The sequence below is a fragment of the Stegostoma tigrinum genome, chromosome 22, assembly GCF_030684315.1.
Source record: "Stegostoma tigrinum isolate sSteTig4 chromosome 22, sSteTig4.hap1, whole genome shotgun sequence".
NCBI lineage: Eukaryota > Metazoa > Chordata > Chondrichthyes > Orectolobiformes > Stegostomatidae > Stegostoma > Stegostoma tigrinum.
This window is the reverse complement of record NC_081375.1, coordinates 6,976,972-7,001,243: the sequence shown is the minus strand read 5'-3', so window position 1 is coordinate 7,001,243 and position 24,272 is coordinate 6,976,972. Positions and strand designations below refer to the sequence as shown.

General features: G+C 47.8%; 1 protein-coding gene across 3 annotated transcripts in view; it reads right to left on the bottom strand.

Moving 5' to 3' along the window:
• The window catches only part of radil2a (Ras association and DIL domains 2a), an 83,674-nt gene that overhangs the window by 35,774 nt on the left and 23,628 nt on the right, over positions 1-24,272 (bottom strand). For all 3 annotated transcript variants that reach the window (XM_048555438.2, XM_048555441.2, XM_048555439.2), the window contains exons 5-11: positions 23,268-23,978; positions 22,456-22,493; positions 19,428-19,591; positions 17,350-17,462; positions 8,108-8,330; positions 7,253-7,425; positions 755-899 (exon numbers count right to left, since the gene is read on the bottom strand). In XM_048555438.2, coding sequence (XP_048411395.2) covers positions 755-899; positions 7,253-7,425; positions 8,108-8,330; positions 17,350-17,462; positions 19,428-19,591; positions 22,456-22,493; positions 23,268-23,978 — 1,567 coding nt within the window. The remainder of the gene's footprint in view (positions 1-754; positions 900-7,252; positions 7,426-8,107; positions 8,331-17,349; positions 17,463-19,427; positions 19,592-22,455; positions 22,494-23,267; positions 23,979-24,272) is intronic.

Below are 24,272 nucleotides of genomic sequence, written 5' to 3'. Positions count from 1 at the left end.
TCACTCACTCACTCCATTCCTCCCTCACTCACTCACTCCATTCCTCCCTCACTCACTCACTCCATTCTTCCTTCTCTCACTCTTTTCCTCCCTTACTCACTCCCTGACGTACTCGCTCACTCTCTCCATTCCTCCCTCATACACACCCTCACACACACCCTCTATCCTGCCCTCACACACACACACTCCTTCCCTCACTCCTTCTCTCCATTCCTCCCTCACTCACTCACTCCACTCCTCCCTTACTTAATTCAGAGCAACTGTGGCTCATGATGCTAAACCTCACTCTCACAGCATCCAAAAAAGGATTCTTTGGGACTCTGATAAGAAATTGCACAATGAGATCAGCAACCAGAACTGAAGCATGAGCTCGGTCTGACTGAGACTGGTTGAGAGTAGAGACTGGCTAATTACGACAGTACTCAAGTTCCAAACCAGTAAAGAATGATGAAAATTTTTCCTGCTACGCCAAACCACAGGAGCTTTATCTGCATCTAACCCTGTGCTGTCCCTGTCCTGAGAGTGTACGATGGGGGGCGGTGTAGAAAGAGCTTTACTCCATACCTAACCCCGTGCTGTCCCTGTCCTTGGAGTGTTTGCTGGAGGGACAGTATTGAGGGAGTTTTACTCTGCAACTAACCCCGTGCTGTCCCTGTCCTGGGAGTGTTTGATGTTGCAGTGAGTGCCTGAAGTGGAAACAATGCAGCAAGGTTTTTAGCTGATGTGGGGGTAGCTCCGTCAATGAGGTGCTCACCTGTTCTCAGTGCTGCCTGCTGGTCCTCTGGGACGGGGTTCCACACCGGTGGGCACGGCCGGCCCGGGTTATACTCCCTCAGCATGTGATGGAGCTGCGATGGGTTCAAACTGAAAAAATCACTGCGCAGAGACCTCCAATTAGCCTGCAAAGAAAGTAAACACTCATCAGTTACAGATCCGAGTGTGCGCACAGAGGGGCTGGTGAACACGGAGTACGTGCGGGTGAACAGGGAGCATGAGTGGGTGAACAGGGAGGACAGTTTTGGGGAACTGGGGGCGACAGGGCTGGCGAATGAGGCCACAGTGTGGGTGTTGGGTCTATTTGCAAAGGCTGTTGCGAAGCTGGCAGTGGATGGAGGAAGACCAGGAAAGCAGATGGGCAGCGGGCACAAGGAGTAAAGTTGGTGCAGGACAGCACTTCTGGGTATGTCATGGTGAGTGGCAGAGGTCTCTGCTGAGATACAATGGGTTCATCATGTGTGTTCAGAGCTGCTTGCAGTTAGTGCCCGCCCCTCTCTCTCTGTCTCTCTCTCTCTCTCTGTGATACTGCAACTAAGTGCTTCTGCCAATGTGTGCAATGAGATGAAAGGTCTGTGTTGATTGGATCGAGACATTGGGTTGTCCCTGGGAGAATAGTTCTGTGCTGAGGTCAGTGTGACAGCTTCCTGCTGACTGGCACTCTCCTTCCTTTCAAAAACAATGGGACAGGCTTTCCTCTCCAAATCTGATCTCTGTTCTCAACACATTCAATTCACCCTAAACCGCCTCGCACTTCCAGTGAGCCTCTCTGGCTTCCTGCTCAATCTGTTCTCCCATTGTCAATACATTCCTGCTTACTGCTCACTCACTCCCCTCCCCCCTTCCAAGTCAATCTCACCAGAACCCAATACAGTCTCTGTGGCTCCCTGTGTGGGTGAGATTGGGGGCTGTAGGGAGGATGAACAAACTGACCATAGCACTACAGGTGGCTATTCAACAGTGGGGAGAAAGAAGTGTGGTTGGGATCAGGGATAATTTAGTGAGGGAAATAGGCACTTCTCTGTGGCCAGTATCAGGAGTCCTGAAGGCTGTGTTGCCTGCCTGGTGCCCAGGTTCGGGATGTGTCATCTGGTCTATAGAGGACCTTGGAGTGGGAGGGGAAAGGTCCAGATGTCACAGTCGAAGTACCTACCAATGAAACAGGTAGAAAGAAGAAACAGGCTCAGCTAAAGGATTATGAGCAGCTCAAGGCTAAATTAAAAAGCAGAACCACAAAGGCAATAATCTCCAGATTACTACCTGGGCCATGAGTTAAATGGCACAGGGTCAATAAGATTCAAAAGGTAAATGCATGGCTCATAGATTAGTGTGGGAGAAACGGTTTTCAATTCATGGGACATTGGCACCAGTTCTGGGGAAGGAGTGAGCTGTTCCAATGGGATGGGCTCCACCTGAATCCTGCTGGGACCACAGTCCTGGCAAATCACATAACTAGGGCTGAGGACAGGGCTTGAAACTAAATAGTAGGGGTGGAGTTCAGTTACATGGAGAAGTAAAAAAATGAAAAAGGTAAAGGTAGGGCTGCAGGTTGGAGATGGGGCTGATTGTTACCAGAAAACTAAAAGAGGGGACAGACCATGTGAAAATCACATTGCACCAAGGGATCGCACAAGAGCAGGGAAATTTAATTATAGATCAAACATTAAAGTTTTGCATCTCAATGCACAAAGTATTTGGAATAAAATTAATCAGTTAACTGCGCAAGTAGAAACAAATGGGCATGATTCGGTGGCAATTAATAAGACATGGTTGCAGTGAGAGCAGGCTTGGGAGTTAAATATCGAAAGGTACTGAGAGTTTCGGAAGGTTAGTGTAGAAAGGAGAAGGAGGTCTGTAGATGTTTCAGTAAACATTAGATCAGTGTTCCAATGAGAATGGATTTTGTCCTTGGAGATCAAGGCGTAAAATCTATCCGGATATAGATAAGAAATGGTGAGGAACAGAAGCCCCTTGTGTGAGTAGTCTATAGCTCCCCTCACTAGCATTCTCTCTAATTTTCCTAGTGGTGACATGAGCCTCTGAGGTCCATGCACAGCAGCAGCTTCCGAAATCTAAAGCCAATGTCACGATCAGTACGCTGGCACTGATCACTGTACAGAAAACATCGAGGAAACATTACCTTGGGCAGCTGTTTCACAATAGGATACAGTATAAAGCAGAAAGTACGGAGAGCTTGTAAAAGAGGTGATTTTAATATGCATATCGGCTGGATTAATTAGGTTGGCAAAGAAGAGTTCACAGTGTGCATTACAGATTATTTCTTGGAGAAAAATACTGAAGAACCAACCAGAGAGCAGACTATTCTGGATTTGGTATTATGCAATAATATGGGATTAATTAAAGATCTCCGAGTAAAGGACCTTCTAGGGAAGAGTAATCATAACATGCTGAATTTCAGCTTGAAGGTGAGAGCTAGAGTTGAGCAGAGATAATTCCACAGCCACGAGTACAGACTTGGCAAATGGATTAAGTTTCCAAGATTGGTGCCATAGTAGACAGTGAAGAAGGTTATCTCAGATTACAAAGAGATCGTGATTAGTTGGGTCAGTAGGCTAAGCAGCAGGTGGAGTTTAATTTGGATAAATGTGACTTAATGCATTATGGTAGTATAAACAAGGGCAGGAACATTTAAAATTAAAACATGGTTGTGCTGTAGAACGGAGAGGCAAGGTTTTAGGTCTTCAAAATTTTTCAAAATTTGGGTCGCAGGTTGACGGGAGGGTTAAAAAGGCATTTAATGCTTGCCTTCATTGCTCAGACCTTTGAGTATGGGAGTTGGGAACATCATGGTGAGGTTGTACAGGACATTGGTGAGGTCTCTTATAGGGTGCTATGTACAGTTCTGGTCACCCTCTTACAGAACAGACGGTATTAAACTGGAGGGGGTTCAGAAAAGATTTACCAGGATGTTGCTGGGAATGGAGGGTTTGAGTTATAAAAATTGACTGGAAAGGCTGGGACTTTTCTCACTGGAGTAGAGGAGGTTGAGGGGTGATCTTATTGAGGTTTATAAAATCATAAGGGGCATAGATATGGTAAACGAGAAGGGTCTTTTCCCTAGGGTTAGGGATTTCAAAACTAGGGGGCCTATTTTTTAGACAAAAGGAGAAAGATTTAAAAAGGATGTGGGGGCAACTTTTTCCCACGTAGAGTGGTTTGTGTGTGGAATGAACTGCCAGAGAATGTGGTGGATACAGGTACAGTTACAATATTTAAAAGACATTTGAACTGGTACATGAATAGGAAAGGTTTGGAGGGATATGGCCCAAAAAACAGGCTGGTAGGACTAGTTTTGTTTGGAAACATGGTAGACATCGACTAGTTGGACTGAAGGGTTTGTTTCTGTGCTGTATGACTCCATGACTTATAGCGTCGATAGCCAGAGACGTTTCCACAGGGCAGGATTGACTGCCAGGAGCGGTCATAGTTTTAAGGTGTTAGGAGGAAGGTATAGAGGAGACGTCAGAGGGAGGTTCTTCACCCAGAGAGTTGTGAGCGCATGGACTAGTTTGCCAGTGGCAGTCGTGGAAGCGGAGTCATTAGTGGCATTTAAGCGACTGCTGGACATGCACATGGACAGCAGTGAATGGAGGGGAATGTAGGTTAGGTTATTTTATTTTTGGATTAGGAATATTGCATGGCACAACATCGTGGGCCAAAGGGCCTGTACTGTGCTGTACTTTTCTATGTTCTATGTTCTATGACTCTGAAAGGAAGAACTTAAAACAATCAGCATCACTAATGAAACAGTACTAAACAAACTGTCAGGGTCAAAGGTAGACAGGTCCCTGGGGCTTGATGACATAAATCCTAGCTTATTAAAGAAAGCGGCAGCAGAGTTACTGGATCCATTGGTTATAACATTCCAAAATTCCCTACATTCTGAAAAGGTTCCAATGGACTGAAAAAGTGTTATTGTAACACTCTTATTCAAAAAGGGAGGGAGGCAGCAAGAAGGAAACTACAGTAAAATAAAACAAAGAACTGTAGATACTGGAAATCTGAAGAAATTCAGAAACACAAATTGTTGAGGAAACTCAGCAGATCTGGCAGCATCTGTAGAGAGAAAGCACTGTTAATGTTTTGCTTCCAGAGACCCTTCTTCAGGGCTGACAGTAGCTAGGACGAAGTGGGATTTATTTTAAAAAAATACGATTTTGAAAAAAACAATACTATTCCTTCCTATAATTCCAGCAGGGCAGCATGGTAGCTCAATTAGCACTGCAGCATCACAGCGCCTGGGACCCAGGTTCAGTTCCACCCTCGGGCAACTGTCTGTGTGGAGTTTGCACATTCTCCCCATGTCTGTGTGGGTTTCCTCCAGGTGCTCCAGTTTCCTCCCGCAGTCCAAAGATATGCAGGTTCGGTTGATGGGTCATGCTACATTGCCCATAGTATTCAGGGAAGTGAAGATTAGGTGGGTTATAGTGGAATGGGTCTGGATGGGATGCTCTGAGGTTCGGCATGGACTTGTTGGGCCGAAGGGCCTGTTGCCACACTGTAGGGATTCTATGATTCTTGATTCTTTGATTCTTGACAAGACACAAAAAGCAGAACTTCAACTGAATAAGCTGATAAAAATGCTATGGCGAAAAATATAGGATTAATAGTCAGGATATAAAAGTCAAATGATATAATACATTCACAAGACTACAGTTGGAGAATTGGGCTCCACACTCCAGGAAGGATGTTGAGACAGCACAGATCATCAGGAAGCTGCCTGGTACAAGGAAATGCAATACAAAAAAAGAAGTTGGAAAAACCAAAGTTGCTTTCGTCATAAGAATAAATGATAACTTGGCGCAGGCATCTCTAAATATTATGCCTGCAGCTCTCACTTACTGAGAAGTCTAGAACAAGGGGACTTTTGTATAAGATAAATCTAAAATGTTTGGTACAAAGAGTAGGTGAAACTATCTCATACAGAGCATTGTGAGGCTGTCAAATTCAGTCCCAGAGTTAGTGACAGAAACAGAATTTCTGTCAACAATCACAAACTGGTTGGATAGGTGTCTGGCAACAAAAGCCAGCGTTGAGATACACCCAGTTTTTTTTTAAATGGTTAGCCTTATAATTCAGACCAAACAGATACTACTTTTGGTCTTTGGCAAAGAGCTGTTTATATAATATTCTGAGAGGAATGGGCAGGGTTTATGCTGAAAGGATCTTTTCTCTTGTGGGAGAGATTAGAATTGGGGGACACTGTTTAAAAATAAAGCCTCTCCTAATTAAGACAGGGATGAGGAATTGTTTCCCTCAGAAGGGTGAAGGTCTTTGGAATTCTCTTTCCTGGAAAGTGGCAGGGTCATTTAAAATTTTGAAGGCAGAGTTAGATGGATTCTTGACTAACGAGGGGACCAAAGGACTAGCTGTGGGTAGGAAAGTAGAGTTAGCCTGGAACTATCCTTTGAATGGTGAAGTCGATGGGAGGGGCCAAATGGTCCTTGCTTAGAATCAGAGAATCCCTACAGTGTGGAAGCAGACCATTTCAGCCCATTGAGTCCACACTGCCCCTCCGAACAGCCTCCCACTCAGACCCAACCCCTACCCTATCCCTGTAACACTGCATTTCCATGGCTAACCCCTTAGCCTGCACATCCCCAGACACCGTGGGCAATTTAACAATCCACTGAACTTGCACATCTTTGTGACAGTGGGAGGAAACAGAAGTACCCAGAAGGAAACCCACGCAGACATGGGGCGAACGTGCAAACTCCACACAGATAGTCGCCCGAGGGTGGAATTGAACCTGGGTCCCTGGCGCTGTGAGGCAGCTGTGCTAACCACTGAGCCACCGTGCTGCCCTAATCCTCTTGTTTGTACATTCATAAAAGGGGGCAGGAACACAGAAGTTACAAGAGATTAAAATAATGCTCTCGTTCAGGATAAGAAATAAGATATGGTGGGGGAAGAAAGCACAGTGGGAAAGTCACTGGATTGGTAATGCAGAGACCCAGGCTAACGTTCTGGGCCTATCTGAATTCAATGAAACCTGGAATGTAAAGCTAGTTTATGGCGAGCATGGTCACTACTAGTTCACTCATTTCCTTTAGGGAATGAAATTGGTTATCCTTACCGGTCTGGCCTACATGTGACTCCTGCCCCTGAGATGGCTGAGCAAACCACTTCAACAGGGAAAGGTAATGAATACTGGCCTTGCCAGAGATACCCACATCCAACAAAATTAAGAGAAAAAATTTCCTTGTTAAAATTCTATGTAATCCAGGAAAGATGATGAGAATTTGGCAGGGTATGTGAGAAATAACTGAACTCACAAAACTAACAGGGAGCCAAATTAGTTACGATTGGTCTGAATCTCTTTTGTGCAGGATGTCAACTTTCTCAATCCTCCTGCTATTGGTAGACTTTGGACTGTTGAATTACCATTGGCCTCTGCTGCTATCTGGGGTTTCCCAATACAACAAAGGGATCGTTCATGAGCAAGGGTGTTATTTACCTGCAAGAGAGTCTCCTTGGGAGTGGCAAGCAGGTTAACAGCTGTTGATAACTTGAGGAAGAGTTCAGCAGCCTGCTCGCCAAGTCCAATGCCTTGAATCCAGTCAAGCAGTAAGTCCAGGTTGGCTCGGATTTGCACTCCCTTCGTCCACTGGTAAAAACCTCCTCCTGATCCTGGAAGGCACAAAAACACACAGTGAGGAACAGACCTACAAGCAAAGTGAGGGGTTTCTCAGCCGCGCGAGGAAAGCAGCTTCTCAACAGTAGAGTGAAAGATTCCAGCTGTGAGGTCTGCGGTGGGGGTCACCACAAGCAGAGCAGGACGGGATGGGGATCCAAACTACACTGACGTGTGGACCCTGGCCACAGAGGCACGTTGTTCCCATCATCAGAATGGGATGGCTTCCTCACCCAGAGGGGTCCACACAGAAGTGAGGAATCCATTCCAATCGTCCAGCCCAAATACAGGATGATCATTACAACACTGACATTTTAGTTCAGTCTAGAATCGAATCAAAGGATTCGGGGTTGGGGGGGTGGGGGAAGAGTTGTATATAGATCAACAGATAACCAGGAGCAAGTTACAGATTGGAATCTAATCAAGGGGTCCAGGGTGGTTTACGTATAGAATAATAGATCTTGGGAGTGAGTAACAGACTTCAATCTAATCGAGGGGTTTGGTGTGGTTTATGCATAGATTAACAAATACCCACGAGTAAGTTACAGAATGAAACCTAATTGAGGGGTTTGGGAGGGGCTTATATATAGAATAATAGATGCCTGGGAGTCACAAACAGACTGGCATAAAAACGTCCAAATTTGGGCAGTGGGTCCACAAGTTATTGCCCACACTCACCTCGTTCCATGAGAGCATTGAAGAGCGATGCATTGGTGAAGAAGAAGAGATAAGCAAAGAGCTGGGAGGCAAGCTCAGGGTGAACTCGATGCTGTTTCAACAGGTTCAAAGTTCCCTGGAAGATATCCAAGACATCCTTAACTCCTCTGGGAATACGGAGCTGTGCTGTCTCAGCTGCAAAGGGATTGCTGTCCAATATTCCAGGCAGGATGGTGTACAGGGTCTGCAGGGGTCAATAATAAACACACCAGGCTGGTTAATATGACTATAGCCTTTTCTGTTTCATTACAGTGAAGAATACCAATATGGGTAATTGGCCAATCCCAATTTAGCATGCAGTATCCTGTCAAACATTCCCAGGGCAGGTACAGCATGGGGTTTTAAATAGACAGTAAAGTTCCCTTCATTGTCCCACAATGCTCCCTAGCACTAAAGCTAAATTATGCCATACTGTTGACATCAGCAAGATATTTTCATGAATGTAACCATTCAGTGTCCCAGCCAAGAGAAGCAGAGGGTATCTCCTGTGATTTTAGGCAGATATTGTCATGTTATCGACACAGGCTTGCTGTGCAGCGCTACCATCTGCTCTGCTTGGAGGTCTGCTGTTGTTGTTTGGTTTTTTACATAAGCAATAGCCAGTTGGACTACAGCTGGTAACCTAGTGATAGCCATCCATTCAAAGACAGGGGCGAATGAAAGGTGAAGGTCAATGCAGCCAGGGCACTTGACTGTTAACAGAGAATGTTTGGAGGAGAATTTCTGGAACGGTCCCAAGGATGTAGGGCTTCAGTTAATTTGGAGAGGTTGCAGAAGGTAGAATTATTCTCCTTAGAGCAGAGAACGAAGGGGAGCCTAGCAGGGAAGACGGTGCAACAACCATGACAGGGCTTTCTGTGGGTAACTCAGGAGGCACAGCAAAAATTCATGCCAAGGAAGAAGAAATATACCAATGGGAGGACTGCCACGAGGGGTCATAGTTTTAAGGTGTTAGGAGGAAGGTATAAAGGAGACGTCAGAGGGAGGTTCTTCACCCAGAGAGTTGTGAGCGCGTGGAATAGTTTACCAGTGGTAGTCGTGGAAGCGGAGTCATTAGTGACATTTAAGCGACTGCTGGACATGCACATGGACAGCAGTGAATTGAGGGGAATGTAGGTTAGGTTATTTTATTTTTGGATTAGGATTATTCCACGGCACAACATCGTGGGCCGAAGGGCCTGTACTATGCTGTACTTTTCTATGTTCTATGTTCTATTGAGAGGCCTGGACAGAATGGATGTGGAAAAAATATTTCCACTAAGACAGAACAGGACCTGAGGGCACTGTGAGTGCAGGGAAACCCTTTGGAAGTGAGGTGAGGAGGAATTTCCTCCAGCCAGAGGGTGGTGAATTTGTGATATTCACTGCTGTAGAAGGCTGTGGAAGCCAAGTTATTGACTATATTTAAGAAAGAGACTGATATGTCGTTGATTATTAAAGGAGAAGGCAGGAAAATGGGATTGAGAAACATCTCAGCCATGATCGAATGGTGGACCAGACTGAATGGGCCGAATGGCCTAATTCTGCCCCTATATCTACTGGTCTTAAGGCATAACCATCGCTGAATCCCCAACTATCAACATCCTGGGACTTATCATTGACCAGAAACTAAACCACACCAGCCATATAAATACTGTGGCTAAAAGAACATGACCCAAGGCAGTGAATTCTAAGGTGAGTTATTCATCTGATGACTCCCCAGTACCTGTCCACCATTTACCGTGCAATGGAATCCTCACTGTTTTTTCTGGATGAGTGCAGTTCAACCAACATTCAAGCAGCTCAACACCAGATCGGACTAAACAATCTAATTGACCGGCCTGCGATCCATCTTCAACACCGGAGCACATTGGCAGCAGTGCGTACTATCTACAAGACGCACTACAGTAATTCACCAAGGTTCCTTCAACAGCACCTTCCAAACCCACAACCCCCATCACCTAGATGTAACCATTGTCCACTGTGGTAGAAATTCATTCGGTTCACTCATGTCCTTTAAGGAAGTGAAATCTGCCATCCTGACCTAGTCTGGCCTACATTTCATTGCTATCAGGTCAATGAATGCTGGCCCAGATGGCAATGCCCACATCCCAACAACAGATAAAAATAAGGAGGGTTGGTGACAAGAGGAATTCAAAAGAGGTTTAGCCAGAGGTGCCAATGACAAAACATGTCTCAGGCAGTGAATTGTTACATTTGAGAATGCACTGCCTGGAAAAACACTAAAACGCGGGGCAGCACGGTGGCTCAGTGGTTAGCACTGCAGCCTCACAGCGCCAGGGACCCGGGTTCGATTCCAGCCTCGGGCGACTGTCTGTGTGGAGTTTGCACGTTCTCCCTGTGTCTGTGTGGGTTTCCTCCGGGTGCTCCAGTTTCCTCCGACAGTCCAAAGATGTGCAGGCTAGGTGAATCGGCCATGCTAAATTGCCCGTAGTGTTCAGGGGTGTGTGGGTTATAGGGGGATGGGTCTGGGTGGGATGGTCCAAGGGGCAGTGTGGGCTTGTTGGGCCGAAGGGCCTGTTTCCTCACTGCAGGGAATCTAATCTAAACAGTTCCAATAGGGATTTTGAAACTGAAATTTGATAAATACCTGGGTAGAAACATTTACAGCAAGTGAGAGAAAGAGCAGGGCATTGTGACAAATTGGATAACTCTTTCAAAGAGCGAGCACAGGCATGATGGGTGAATGGCCTCCTTGTACGAACAAAACAGTCCGAGCAAGAGGAGCCATTTGGTCCTTCTTGTTCATTTTGCTGCTCAATGCAATGGTGGCCAGTGACCTAACCCCATGCTTTCGCATCATACCCTGTTATATTTGGGGTTAATGAAAAGCTACCAAACTCCGATATAAAAATCGCTATTGATTGAGTATTAATTGCCAATTACAGAAAAGAATTCACATATTGTCAACTCTTTGTGCGCATACATTCTGAAAGGTTTGGCTTCAAATTTTTTCGGCTCTGTCCACTGGTTACGGACTCCTCAGCAGAAGAAACAGTTCCTATCCACTGAGTGTTTCTCCCTTACAATGCTGAAAACTTCAATCTCATCTCCATTAATCTCAAAGTGTCAGGGAATAAAACCAACAGTGATGTGTTCCAAGCTTAAGGGTCAAACTTTGGTGTCCACGTTTCATTCTGGCAAATCAATGCCGCATTCCATGCAAGACCAATAACACGTCCTTCACAAAGAGTGTCACTTTGAGCTGAACTGAAATCCATATCCTTTTTCAGCAGAAAGGCTGGGTGAATGGTGCAACAAAACCACAGGTTTCGCTTCATTGGAAAATATTACAAACCTTGATGAAACAACACTGAACAAACGCTGAGCTTAAATCGACATCAACAGTGGCAGCAACACTGCAGGGAATCTGTCAATCTCAGCCCTGTACTGTATCAGGACAGAGGAAATGTTCAAATGTGTATGCAATACTTTCTATCTAAAGCCCAATAGCCAAGGGTTTTGAACAGAATGGGACAAATATCTCCACAAAGTAAGCTTTTAGTGAGGAGCCTGAGGCAGCAGAGTAATGACAAAACCAGTCTTGTCTCTACAGTTGTGTGGTTAAGGCAATAAAGCTCAATCCGTTTACAACTAACCACATACAGAATTGCTCAGATTATTATAACATGCCAAAAAAGGAACAGAAGCCACAGCCACCCACCAACCAGCTACACACACCTCCTTGTTGTCTCAGATAACATTGAGCTATGTACAGCATAGGTCAGTGTGTACATACGACACAGACATGTGTGAGAGTGTGTACATATGATACGATATGTTTGTGGGTGCACACAAGTGTATATGAAACACTGAAACCAGATAGATGCGAGAGCGGGTATTGTATCAGTGATAATGGGAACTGCAGATGCTGGAGAATCCAAGATAATAAAATGTGAGGCTGGATGAACACAGCAGGCCCAGCAGCATCTCAGGAGCACAAAAGCTGACGTTTCGGGCCTAGACCCTTCATCAGAGAGGGGGATGGGGAGAGGGGGATGGGGAGAGGGAACTGGAATAAATAGGGAGAGAGGGGGAGGCAGACCGAAGATGGAGAGAAAAGAAGATAGGTGGAGAGGAGAGTATAGGTGGGGAGGTAGGGAGGGGATAGGTCAGTCCAGGGAAGATGGACAGGTCAAGGAGGTGGGATGAGGTTGGTAGGTAGGAAATGGAGGTACGGCTTGAGGTGGGAGGAAGGGATGGGTGAGAGGAAGAACAGGTTAGGGAGGCAGAGACAGGCTGGGCTGGTTTTGGGATGCAGTGGGGGAGGGGATGAGCTGGGCTGGTTGTGAGGTGCAGTGGTGGGAGGGGGCGAACTGGGCTGGTTTTGGGATGCGGTGGGGGAAGGGGAGATTTTGAAGCTGGTGAAGTCCACATTGATACCATTGGGCTGCAGGGTTCCCAAGCGGAATATGAGTTGCTGTTCCTGCAACCTTCGGGTGGCATCATTGTGGCACTGCAGGAGGCCCATGATGGACATGTCATCTAAAGAATGGGAGGAGGCGTTGAAATGGTTCGCGACTGGGAGGTGCAGTTGTTTATTGCGAACCGGGCGGAGGTGTTCTGCAAAGCGGTCCCCAACCCTCCACTTTGTTTCCCCAATGTAGAGGGAGCCACACCGGGTACAGTGGATACAGTATACTACATTGGCAGATGTGCAGGTGAACATCGGCTTAATATGGGAAGTCACCTTGGGGCCTGGGATGGGGGTGAGGGAGGAGGTGTGGGGGCAAGTATAGCACTTTCTGCGGTTGCAGGGAAAAGTGCCGGGTGTGGTGGGGTTGGAGGGGAGTGTGGAGCGGACAAGGGAGTCACAGAGAGAGTGGTCTCTCCGGAAAGCAGACAGGGGTGGGGATGGAAAAATGTCTTGGGTGGTGGGGTCGGATTGTAGATAGGAGAAGTGTCGGAGGATGATGCGTTGTATCCGGAGTTTGGTGGGTGGTATGTGAGGACGAGGGGGATTCCCTTAGGGCAATTATTGTGGGGGCGGGGTGTGAGGGATGTGTTGCGGGAAATGTGGGAGACACGGTCAAGTGCGTTCTTGACCACTGCATGGAGGGGTGGGGGGTGGGGAAGTTGCGGTCCTTGAAGAACATGGACATCTGGGATGTGCGGGAGTGGAATGCCTCATCCAGGGAGCCGATGCAGCGGAGGCGAAGGAATTGGGAATGCGGGATGGAATTTTTGCAGGGGGGTGGGTGGGAGGAGGTGTACTCTAGGTAGCTGTGGGTTTGAAGTGGACATCAGTTTCTAGCTGGTTGCCTGAGATGGAGACTGAGAGGTCCAGGAAGGTGAGGGATCCATTGTGCTCCTGAGATGCTGCTTGGCCTGCTGTGTTCATCCAGCTTCACACTTTGTTATCTTGCGAGGGTGGGTAGGTAGGTGAGTGTGCGTGAGAGAACATGTGCATGAACATGTATGTGGGTGGGCAGGGCTGTGACAGACTGTACCCCAGTGAGAGTCAGTGTGTGTGGGACCCATATCCCAGTGAGAGTCAGTGTGTGTGTGTGTGTGTGTGTGTGTGTGTGTGTGACTGTACCCCAGTGAGAGTCAGCGTGTGTGTGTGGGACTGTACCCCAGTGACAGTCAGTGTGTGTGTGTGGGACTGTACCCAGTGAGAGTCAGTGTATGTGGGACTGTACCCCAGTGAGAGTCAGCGTGTGTGTGTGGGACTGTACCCCAGTGAGAGTCAGCGTGTGTGTGTGGGACTGTACCCCAGTGAGAGTCAGTGCGTGTGTGTAGGACTGTACCCCAGTGAGAGTCAGCGTGTGTGTGGGTCTGTACCCCAGTGAGAGTCAGTGTGTGCGGGACTGTACCCCAGTGAGAGTCAGTGTGTGTGTGGGACTGTACCCCAGTGAGAGTCAGTGTGTGTGTGTGGGACTATACCCCAGTGAGAGTCAGTGTGTGTGGGACTGTACCCCAGTGAGAGTCAGTGTGTGTGTGTGGGACTATACCCCAGTGAGAGTCAGTGTGTGTGGGACTATACCCCAGTGAGAGTCAGTGTGTGTGGGACTATACCCCAGAGAGAGTCAGTGTGTGTGGGACTATACCCCAGAGAGAGTCAGTGTGTGTGGGACTATACCCCAGTGAGAGTCAGAGTGTGTGGGACTATACCCCAGTGAGAGTCAGTGTGTGTGGGACTGTACCCCAGTGAGAGTCAGTGTGTGTAAACTGTACCCCAGTGAGAGTCAGTGTGTGTGTGGGACTATACCCCAGAGAGAGTCAGTGTGTGTGGGACTATACCCCAGTGAGAGTCAGTGTGTGTGGGACTGTACCCCAGTGAGAGTCAGCGTGTGGGTGTGGGACTGTACCCCAGTGAGAGTCAGCGTGTGTGTGTGGGACTGTACCCCAGTGAGAGTCAGTGTGTGTGGGACTGTACCCCAGTGAGAGTCAGTGTGTGTGGGACTGTACCCCAGTGAGAGTCAGCGTGTGTGGGACTGTATCCAGTGAGAGTCAGTGTGTGTGTGGGACTGTACCCCAGTGAGAGTCAGTGTGTGTGGGACTGTACCCCAGTGAGAGTCAGTGTGTGTGGGACTGTACCCCAGTGACAGTCAGTATGTGTGGGACTATACCCCAGAGAGAGTCAGTGTGTGTGGGACTGTACCCCAGAGAGAGTCAGTGTGTGTGGGACTGTACCCCAGTGAGAGTCAGTGTGTGTGGGACTGTACCCCAGTGAGAGTCAGCGTGTGTGGGACTGTATCCAGTGACAGTCAGTGTGTGTGTGGGATTGTACCCCAGTGAGAGTCAGTGTGTGTGGAACTATACCCCAGTGAGAGTCAGTGTGTGTGGGACTGTGCCCCAGTGAGAGTCAGTGTGTGTGGGACTATACCCCAGAGAGAGTCAGTGTGTGTGGGACTGTACCCCAGTGAGAGTCAGTGTGTGTGGGACTGTACCCCAGTGAGAGTCAGTGTGTGTGTGGGACTGTACCCCAGTGAGAGTCAGCGTGTGTGGGACTGTATCCAGTGAGAGTCAGTGTGTGTGTGGGACTGTACCCCAGTGAGAGTCAGTGTGTGTGTGGGAGTGTACCCCAGAGAGAGTCAGTGTGTATGGGACTGTGCCCCGGGGAGAGTCAGCGTGTGTGGGACTGTACCCCAGTGAGAGTCAGTGTGTGTGGGACTGCGCCCCAGTGAGAGTCAGTGTGTGTGGGACTGTACCCCAGAGAGAGTCAGTGTGTGACAGCCCCATCTAGCACAACACTGAGCCTTTGTTAGACTTTGGCCACGTTGCGGTCCCAGTGGAAAAGATTTTTCCAGCTGTCAGCAGAGCAGAAGCCAGGGCTCAGCTGATATGTGTGATGCTGTTTCAATAGTGAAAGCACTTTTACATTAATGCACACAAGCCTCTAATTTGTTTACTTATAAGTAGCACTGCCACAAATCCTCAATCAATCCAGTTCAGGGAGATTTCGCTGTGTTGGGCGTTGGTGTTTCAGCTACAGACTGATTTCCTCAGCTGTCAAACACATCTCACCACTTAGAATCCAGACTTTCTGGTTTAATACCAGACATGCACTAAATCCTGTTTGTGAATCTGAACACAGCTGGGCTTAAAATCCACTGGAAGTCAAAAGCAATAAATGCATCTTCAATTCAGTCAGTAGCTCATGGCTAAAACTCCGTGAGTCAGTGTGCATGTGGGAGCTCTGAGACTGTGAGTGAGTGTTGTGTGCGTGGTGTGTACACCCAAGTGTGTGTGCATGTGGCATCTCTGCGTGTATGTGTGCATGAGTGGGTGTACATGTGGGAGCTTTACGTGTGCGTGCAGGCACATTTTCGGGGGTGCAGGGGGAACACAGTACCCCAGTGGGAGTCAGCACGTGCATGTGGGAACCTGTACTGCAGTGAAAGCGTATCTGCATGTGTGTGGAACCCCGTACCACAGTGAAAGTGTGTGTGTGTGTGTGTGTGTGTGTGTGTGAGAGAGAGAGAGAGAGAGCGAGAGAGAGACCCCGTACCACAGTGAAAGTCAGGGTGAAGAAGGAGAAGACATTTCTAGCGCTAGCTGTTTCTTTCTGAGCTGCTGCTGAGAACAGTAAGCTAACAAATCATCTTTCTGTCAACAGGATCTCTCCATGTTTATCATGCTTGGACAGAAACACTCATTGCTCTCAGTTCATTGAAAAGCACAGGACTTGTTGTCTGTGCCAGTCTCTCAGCTGGTGTCTGTTGTAATCCTCTTATTCCTGTGCCCTCCCTTGGCTGCACCCCAGCATTCCTCTGTGATTGAATACACAGCTCTTGCTCAGCGATGACTAGAGCTCGTACTAACTCATTCATTCACACACACACACACACACACACACACACACACACACACACTTGAGCAAAGCTCTAATTCTAAGATGATGTCCCCAGATTGTCTTTGACATTCCCAATGTGAGCATAGAAGTGATCACGAATATTAGCTAGGACACTGTAAATAATTCTTTTGCACTTGATGGCCATGACAGCTTTCATTTCCGCCTGAGACTGCACACTGGGCCTCAATTTAATGCCTCAAGCGAAGATGGAACTTCTAAAGGGACAGCACACCCAGTGTACAACATGCAGAGTGGCTCCTTGGAGCTCTGTGCTCTTGTCTCTGGAAGGGCCCTGAACCCAAACCTTCCCACCGAGAGGAAAAGGAGCTACCCATTGCGTCGCAGAGAAGCTTCTCTGAGTCTGATGTTATTGTGAATGCCTCAAACAGAAAGCTGCCCACTCCTCTGGAAAAGTCATCAAATTTCTGTGTGCGTGAACACAATTGCAATAGGTGTCACTCCTGGCTCACCATACTAAATGCATTCCTTTTAATTTATTCTTTCATGGGATATAGATGTTGCTGGCAAAGTTTGCCTATCCTTAATTGCCCTTGAACTAGATAAAAGTCAACCACCCCACTGCAGGTCTGGAATGACATACAGGCCTGATAAAGTAGGGAGAGCAGACCTCCTTCCTGACAGGACATTCGTGGCCCAGATGGGTTTTAACGACAATCAACGATAGCTTCATAGCCACTATCGCCAAAACTAACTTTCAATTCCAGATTTATTCAGTGAATTTAAATTCCACCAACGGTTATGGTTGGATTTGAACCCATGTCCCCAGAAAGTTAGCCTAGGCCTCTGGATTAATAGCCGAATGATATTCCCACCATGACCCACATCTCTCCACCTTATGGGTCATTACATTAGGAGGGGTTGGCCTGATAGAGGGGCTACTCACCTTGGTGAGGTAATAGACTGACTGCTGAAAGGTGAACATGATGACCTCCTCCAGTACTGTCATGGCCTCTTCACTCGCTGCCTTAGTGGACGACAGCTGATCATAATGGCAACCTATGGAAATAGGACAGAGGAGTTTAGCGATCAAAGTTGAAATAGCAAGCATTTTCATATCAATGCAGGCAACGTTCTAATCACATGCTCAGATGGAAAATCCAATCAAATTGATCATGGAAATGTCTGTCTGCATGATTTGTATCTTAGTGTATTTTGTATTTTGCGTTATATGTATTTTACACAAATGTATATGTTTTGTAAATGATTTAAGTGTGTGGGATTTTTGTGACTGTGAGTGAGAAAGAGAGAGTGCAAGAGTGTGTGATTTGAGAGTAACTGGTTTGGGTGCAATACAATGTTGAAATAACTTCAAAGAGTCTAGCATTATGTCACCAAGTCACACCTTATTCACATGTGGAGAGTCCTTGACACTGATCCAGCTCACTCAGAGCCAGCTCTCCGAGTGACAGAATGTGACAGATTGTTCCTTCATTTTTAATACATGAGGGAACACAAGTGCAGTCTGTGTACTGCTGCCCTCAGAATGTCACTCCTGAAGGCTGAGTGTAAGATGGGAGAGGGACAGTACTGTGACCGGATTACCTATCTCCCTCCTGCTAACCAATGTGCCTGACTTCATGGGAGGTGGGAATAGCCAGCTGTCCCCTTACTTTCTGAGCTGCCCATTTCAACTCCCCTCGTTCAAAGATTCCTTTAAGAAGGTCTCAACATGGAACGAAGTTCCAGGTGGTGTGAGGATTCACATTGCACCCAATTCACTTCGAATACTCTAACTGATCTGACAATCAGCCCATTCAGTCATTCCAACAAAAATTCTCAAAGACCATCATCACCTTGGGGTGAATAGAGTCCACACACGATAGCTCACCTCACTGGCTGACAGTTTAAATACACACTGTGCCTGTGCCTGGTGGTGGCTCCACCCAATAATTGTCCCTGCCCACAACTTGCTTTCCTCCAGGGATCTCTGGGCAGCCCAGTGGCTGGTTCGTTCAGTTGACGGCAGTTCCTCCACCCTCAGTTCAGACAGAAAACAGGGAAGCGTGGGGGCTTGGGGAGAGAAAGAGAGACAGTGAGAGAGGGAGGGAGAGAGACAGAATGTGAAAGCGGAACAGGAAGAAGGGAGGGGGGCGAGAGATTAGGAGCCATGCAGCTGGGGAGACCCTGGTGACATTGCTGGATGAGAACTCCAGAGGCTCAAGCTAGCGCACTGGATCAACAGTTCAAAACTCACCACAACAGCTGATGCAATTTAAATTCAATAAATACATCTGGAATTGAAAGCTAATCTCAGAGATGGTGACCACGAAACTCTCGTCAATTGTTATACAAGCTCATCTGCTTCACTAAAGTGCTTTAGGGAGTGAAATCCGCTGGTCTTACCTGGGCTGACTCTCATGTGATTCCAGACACACAGCAATGTGGTTGACTTCTAACAATCCTTTGAAATGCACGAACAAGCCATTGGGTTCAAGGAACTATTAGGGAAGGAAACTAATACTTGCCTTGCCAGAAACACCCACATTTCATGAAAGATTAAAGAAAGGAAAGAGGGAGCTGGTAAAGGAGTAGTGGGTGAAAGGGAGACAGACTGTGAGGGAGGGGAAGAAAACAAGAGAAGGGGAAGAAGGTGAATGGGGGTAATTTTTGGTTACATTTAATCATCACTCAGGAACTTTTGGTCAATTTCTCCTGGTTAAATGCTAAAACAGGGCGGCATTGGCATTTACTGTCTTCTCACTACACCCAGCATCGTCACATGCAGTCGCTCAATATACATAACCATGTGTGCCCACCACCCTACGTGTATACAAAGGGGTGTGTGTGCGTGCAACTGTGTATGTACGTTATCGTGCTTTAAGTTAAACTTGTGTATACGTAATCATGTATAACACAACCTGTTATAGGGAATCATGAGTACACATAACGGTGCATGTAGATATCTGTGAGCCTACACAACTGCTGACAGGTGTGACACCACATGAACATGTGCTCACTCACCATACTGCTCTGTGTGCCGATCCCACGTTAAGAGTTTGGGAACCTCCTGTTGAATGAAATGCAGCAGTTCTATGGAATTGGACATCCAGTACACAAGAGGCTGCAGGCTTGGAATCAGTTCTAGCATTCGGATTGGAGGGACTTCCTCACCATCCCTGGTCACACTGTCATGGGAAACATCAATTGATCGAGGTCAGTCACAACAGGAAAACCAGAGGCAAAACAAGGACAAGACACCTTCAACCAGATTGGGGAAAGAAGGAGAAAAGTTCATTTGAACTGCGAAAGGATGTAGCACAAAGAAGCCATTCGACCAATTGTGCTTGTGCTGACTCATTGGGAGTGCTATACAATTCAGCTCAAAAGGTTCCACACAACTGCTCTATGCCCATGGCACTGCATCTACTCCCCGGTCAAGAACTTATCTGGTTCTTCTTTTTATTATCACACTGAATCTGCTTCCATTGCCTTTTCAGACAATATGTTCCAGATCATTTCCCACTGTGTCAATTGATTTCCCTCAAGTCATGGCCATTTTTGTTCTACCGACACGCTTTAATCTGGTTCCTCTGTTCACTGACCCTGCCGCCATTGGAAACAGTTTCTCCTTAATTCCACAATCCAAATTCTAATTCATTTTCAATAACTACCAAACATCCGCTAACACGCAGTAGTCCCAAAAGTCCCAACCTCAACATTCACTGAAATCCAAAACTGCTACAAATGTTCCAGGAAACTTGCTCTGTTCTCTCTCAACATGCTCCAAAATCCAGGAACCCATGCCCTTGTGGCACAGGGTGGGGGGGGCGCGGAGAGATGGACTGCAGCAGATCAAAAAGGCAACTCATCACCACCTTCTGAGGCAAACCATGGTCGAACAATGAATGCTGACCTAACTTGCAATGCCCACATTGTATGAATAATTTTTTGCAAATTTGAACAATATGCCAAATGGAAATATTGTGCTCAGTCTAAATTATTAAGAAATGAGATGCAGAAAGAACTCCCAGGTCCATGATCCCAGCCCTGCGATCAGTGTCTTGGGGGAGCTTCAGAGGAGGTTCACAAGAATGATCCCAGGAATGAAGGGCTGTCAAAAGAGGAGCTGTTGAGGACCGTGGGTCTCTATTTGATGCAGTTTAGAAGAAATGGGGGGGTGGGGGGTGAGATCAGATTGAAATTTACTGAATACTGAAAGATCTGGGTAGAGGGGATATGGAGAAGATGCTTCCACCAGTAGGACCGACTTCAACCCAAGGGTGCAGCCTTGTGAAGTGACACCCCTTTCAGACCAAGATGGAGGAAGAATTTCTTCAGCCAGACGGAGGTGAATCTGTGGAACTCATCACTGCAGAGGGCTGTGGAAGCCAAGTCATTGAGTGTATTTACGATGGAGATCAATAACTTCCTGATTTGTAAGAGGAACAAAGATTACCACAGGAAGGTAGGAGAATAGGGTGGAGAAACGTATCAACCATGGTTGAATGGAGGAGTAAACTTGATGGATCGAGTGGCCCAACTCTGCTCCAATGCCTCAAGGCCTTACCAGGGCAAGGGCAGCTGATACATGGAAGCATCACGCTCTGCAAATTCCCCTCCAAGCCACTCACCAGCCTGACTTGGAAATATATCACCGTTCCCTTAGTGTCACTGGGTCAAACTCCTCGAATTCCCTCCCTAAGGGCATTGCCCTACCTACAGAACATGAACTGCAGTCGGTCAAGATTGCAGTTCACCACCAACTTCTCAAGGACAACTAGGGACAGGCAATAAATGCTGGGCCCAGCCAGCGATGCTCAGATCCTGTCAGTGAACTGAAACACACCCTTTCACCTTCAGGTATGAGCCTCTGAAGCTCATTGTAGAATCTGCATTTTGACAGCACCTTTCAGCAAGCAGGAAATCACAAAGTGCTTGATGGTTAATGAAGACCTTTAAAAGTCCAATTAAAGTTGCAAAGCAAGAAACTCAATAGTCAATTTGTGCACAGCAAGATTCTACCACAAAACACACTGCATCTTCAAAAATGTCCAGGTGATTCACTGGAGTACTCAAAGACACACCCGATTATGAACAAAAACAAAGTTGCTGGAAAAGCTCAGCAGGTCTGGTAGCATCTGTGCAGGAGAAAACAGAGTTAATGTTTCGGGTCCGGTGACCGAGATCTGAAACTTCTGTTTTTGTTCCTGAGTTACAGCATCTGCAGTTCTTTTAGTTTTTAACCTACACACCCAATTATGGTGCTGCAGATAAGGGCAGGTGGCTAACAGCGCTGAGGGAGCGCCGCACTGTCGGAGGGCCAGTGCTGAGGGAGGCTGCGCTGTCGGAGGGCCAGTGCTAAGGGAGGCCGCGCCGTCGGAGGGCCAGTGCTGAGGGAGCACCGCACTGTCAGAGGGTCAGTGCTGAGGGAGCGCCGCACTGTCGGGGGGGGCAGTGCTGAGGGAGCGCCGCTCTGTCGGAGGGCCAGTGCTGAGGGAGCGCCGCACTGTCAGAGGGTCAGTGCTGAGGGAGCGCCGCACTGTCGGGGGGGGGCAGTGCTGAGGGAGCGCCGCTCTGTCGGAGGGCCAGTGCTGAGGGAGCACCACACTGTCGGGGGGGGCGCAGTGCTGAGAGAGTGCTGCACTGTCGGAGGGCCAGTGCTGAGGGAGCGCTGCACTGTCAGAGGGCCAGTGCTGAGGGAGCACCGCACTGTCGGAGGGTCAGCGCTGAGGGAGTGCTGCACTGTCAGAGGGCCAGTGCTGAGGGAGCACCGCACTGTCGGGGGGGGGCGCAGTGCTGAGAGAGTGCTGCACTGTCGGAGGGCCAGTGCTGAGGGAGCGCTGCACTGTCGGAGGGCCAGTGCTGAGGGAGGGTCCCACTGTCGGGGGTGGGGGGCAGTGCTGAGGGAGCGCCGCACTGTTGGGGGGGGCAGTGCTGAGGGAGCGCCGCACTGTCAAACAGACACTGCCATGAAAGACTCATTTCTGCCCTGAGTCAACACATTTCACTGAGACACTTGAAGGCTTCTGGGGTACAGCCATGAACTTACTTTTCTCTCTGATTTGCTGCGAGCTCTTTCGATTTCTCCTAAATAAATAAAAACAGTTATTGAGAAGTTGGACTCTTCCTGAATCGCAGAAGCAATTCCAAGTGATCAATACTCCAAAAATCCAATGAGGAACATCAACCCATCTTCCACAAGAATAACACAACTAACAGTGAGTGGTGTGGGGTGTGAGATATATCGGTGTGTTACAGTGAGGAGTGTGGAGTATATCAGAGTGTTACAGTGAGGGGTGTGAGATATATCGGTGTGTTACAGTGAGGAGTGTGGAGTATATCAGAGTGTTACAGTGAGAGCTGTGGGGTACATCGGTGTGATACAGTGAGGGCTGTGGGGTATATCGGTGTGTTCCAGTGAGGGGTGTGGGGTATATCAGTGTGTTCCAGTGAGGGGTGTGGGGTATATCAGTGTGTTCCAGTGAGGGGTGTGGGGTATATCAGTGTGTTCCAGTGAGGGGTGTGGGGTATATCAGGGAGTTTACAGTGAGGGGTGTGAGATATATCAGTGTGTTCCAGTGAGGGGCGTGAGGTATATCAGAGTCTCACAGCGAGGGGTGTGGGGTATGTTAGCGTGTTACAGTGAGGGGTGTGAGGTATATCGGTGTGTTACAGTGAGGGGTGTGGGGTATATCAGGGTGTTTACAGTGAGGGGTGTGGGGTATATCAGTGTGTTACAGTGAGGGGTGTGAGATATATCGGTGTGTTACAGTGAGGGGTGTGGGGTATATCAGAGTGGTTCACTGGGTGATGTGGGGTATCTTTTGGAAACCGAACTGAACAATGACCTCCAATACTGACCCACATCACCGTTTGGATCTGGCTTGCTATCCTGAGCAGCAGCCTGCGGAAGTCTGCAGGCTGGAAGGTGCTGGCTGAGTGCTGGATGCAGAGACAGAGCAGGAAGGCTGCAGTCAGTTTGGAGTGCACATTGTCCTCACATGGGCTATTGATAATCCATTTCAGAAGTGCATCTTCCTGCGAGAGATTGTACATGAAGACATAGTCTGTGCCCTTTGAGTCTTTCAGCCCTGGAGCTGGTTTCTCTGCTGAAGGAGTTAGATCCTGTTGTTGATTCTCTTGAACGATGCAGCCACACATCCTACAGGTCAGCTCCCCGCCTGGGCTCAGGTCCAGCACTGGCGATGGGTACCAGGCCAGTTTCTGGCTGATAGCAAGTTTGCTGAGGGTCGGATCTTTGTACATGAAAAGGTAGTGGGCTCCCATGCCCAACAGATCACCCGGCTGCAGCTGGCTCTCTGTACTGAGAGGGAGCCCATTGTGAGTGACCACAGCTCCTTTGCCCGGTTTGACCAGTGTCACCAGCTCCAGGCCATCAGCACTTTCTCCGCTGGAGCTCACCTCCTGGCGCCGCACACTGCAATGTCGCAGGCAGATATCTGGGGCTGACAGCTGGATATCTACCTTCAGCTGCTCCTCCTCACCTCTTGACTCATCCAAGTAGCGACCGAACACATGATTGCTTCCATTCAGCACATAAATAACAAAATCCTGTAATTAAAGGCAAGCTCATGAGAGAGGGCTCACAAATAAAGAGACAGGAAAGAAGGCTGGAGATCAGAAAGAAACAGAAACTGCTGGAAAAGGTCAGCAGGTCGGACATCATCTGTGGAGAGAAATCCGAGTTAACCTTTCAGATGAGCGACCCTTCCTCAGATCTCCAGTTGAATCCTGTACAGCTACAATATGACATCCCAACTTCTACATTCAATGTTCTGACCTTCAAGATTAATTTCCATTTGCCACAGTTTGCCCATATTAGCAGCCAGCATACATTGGAGGATC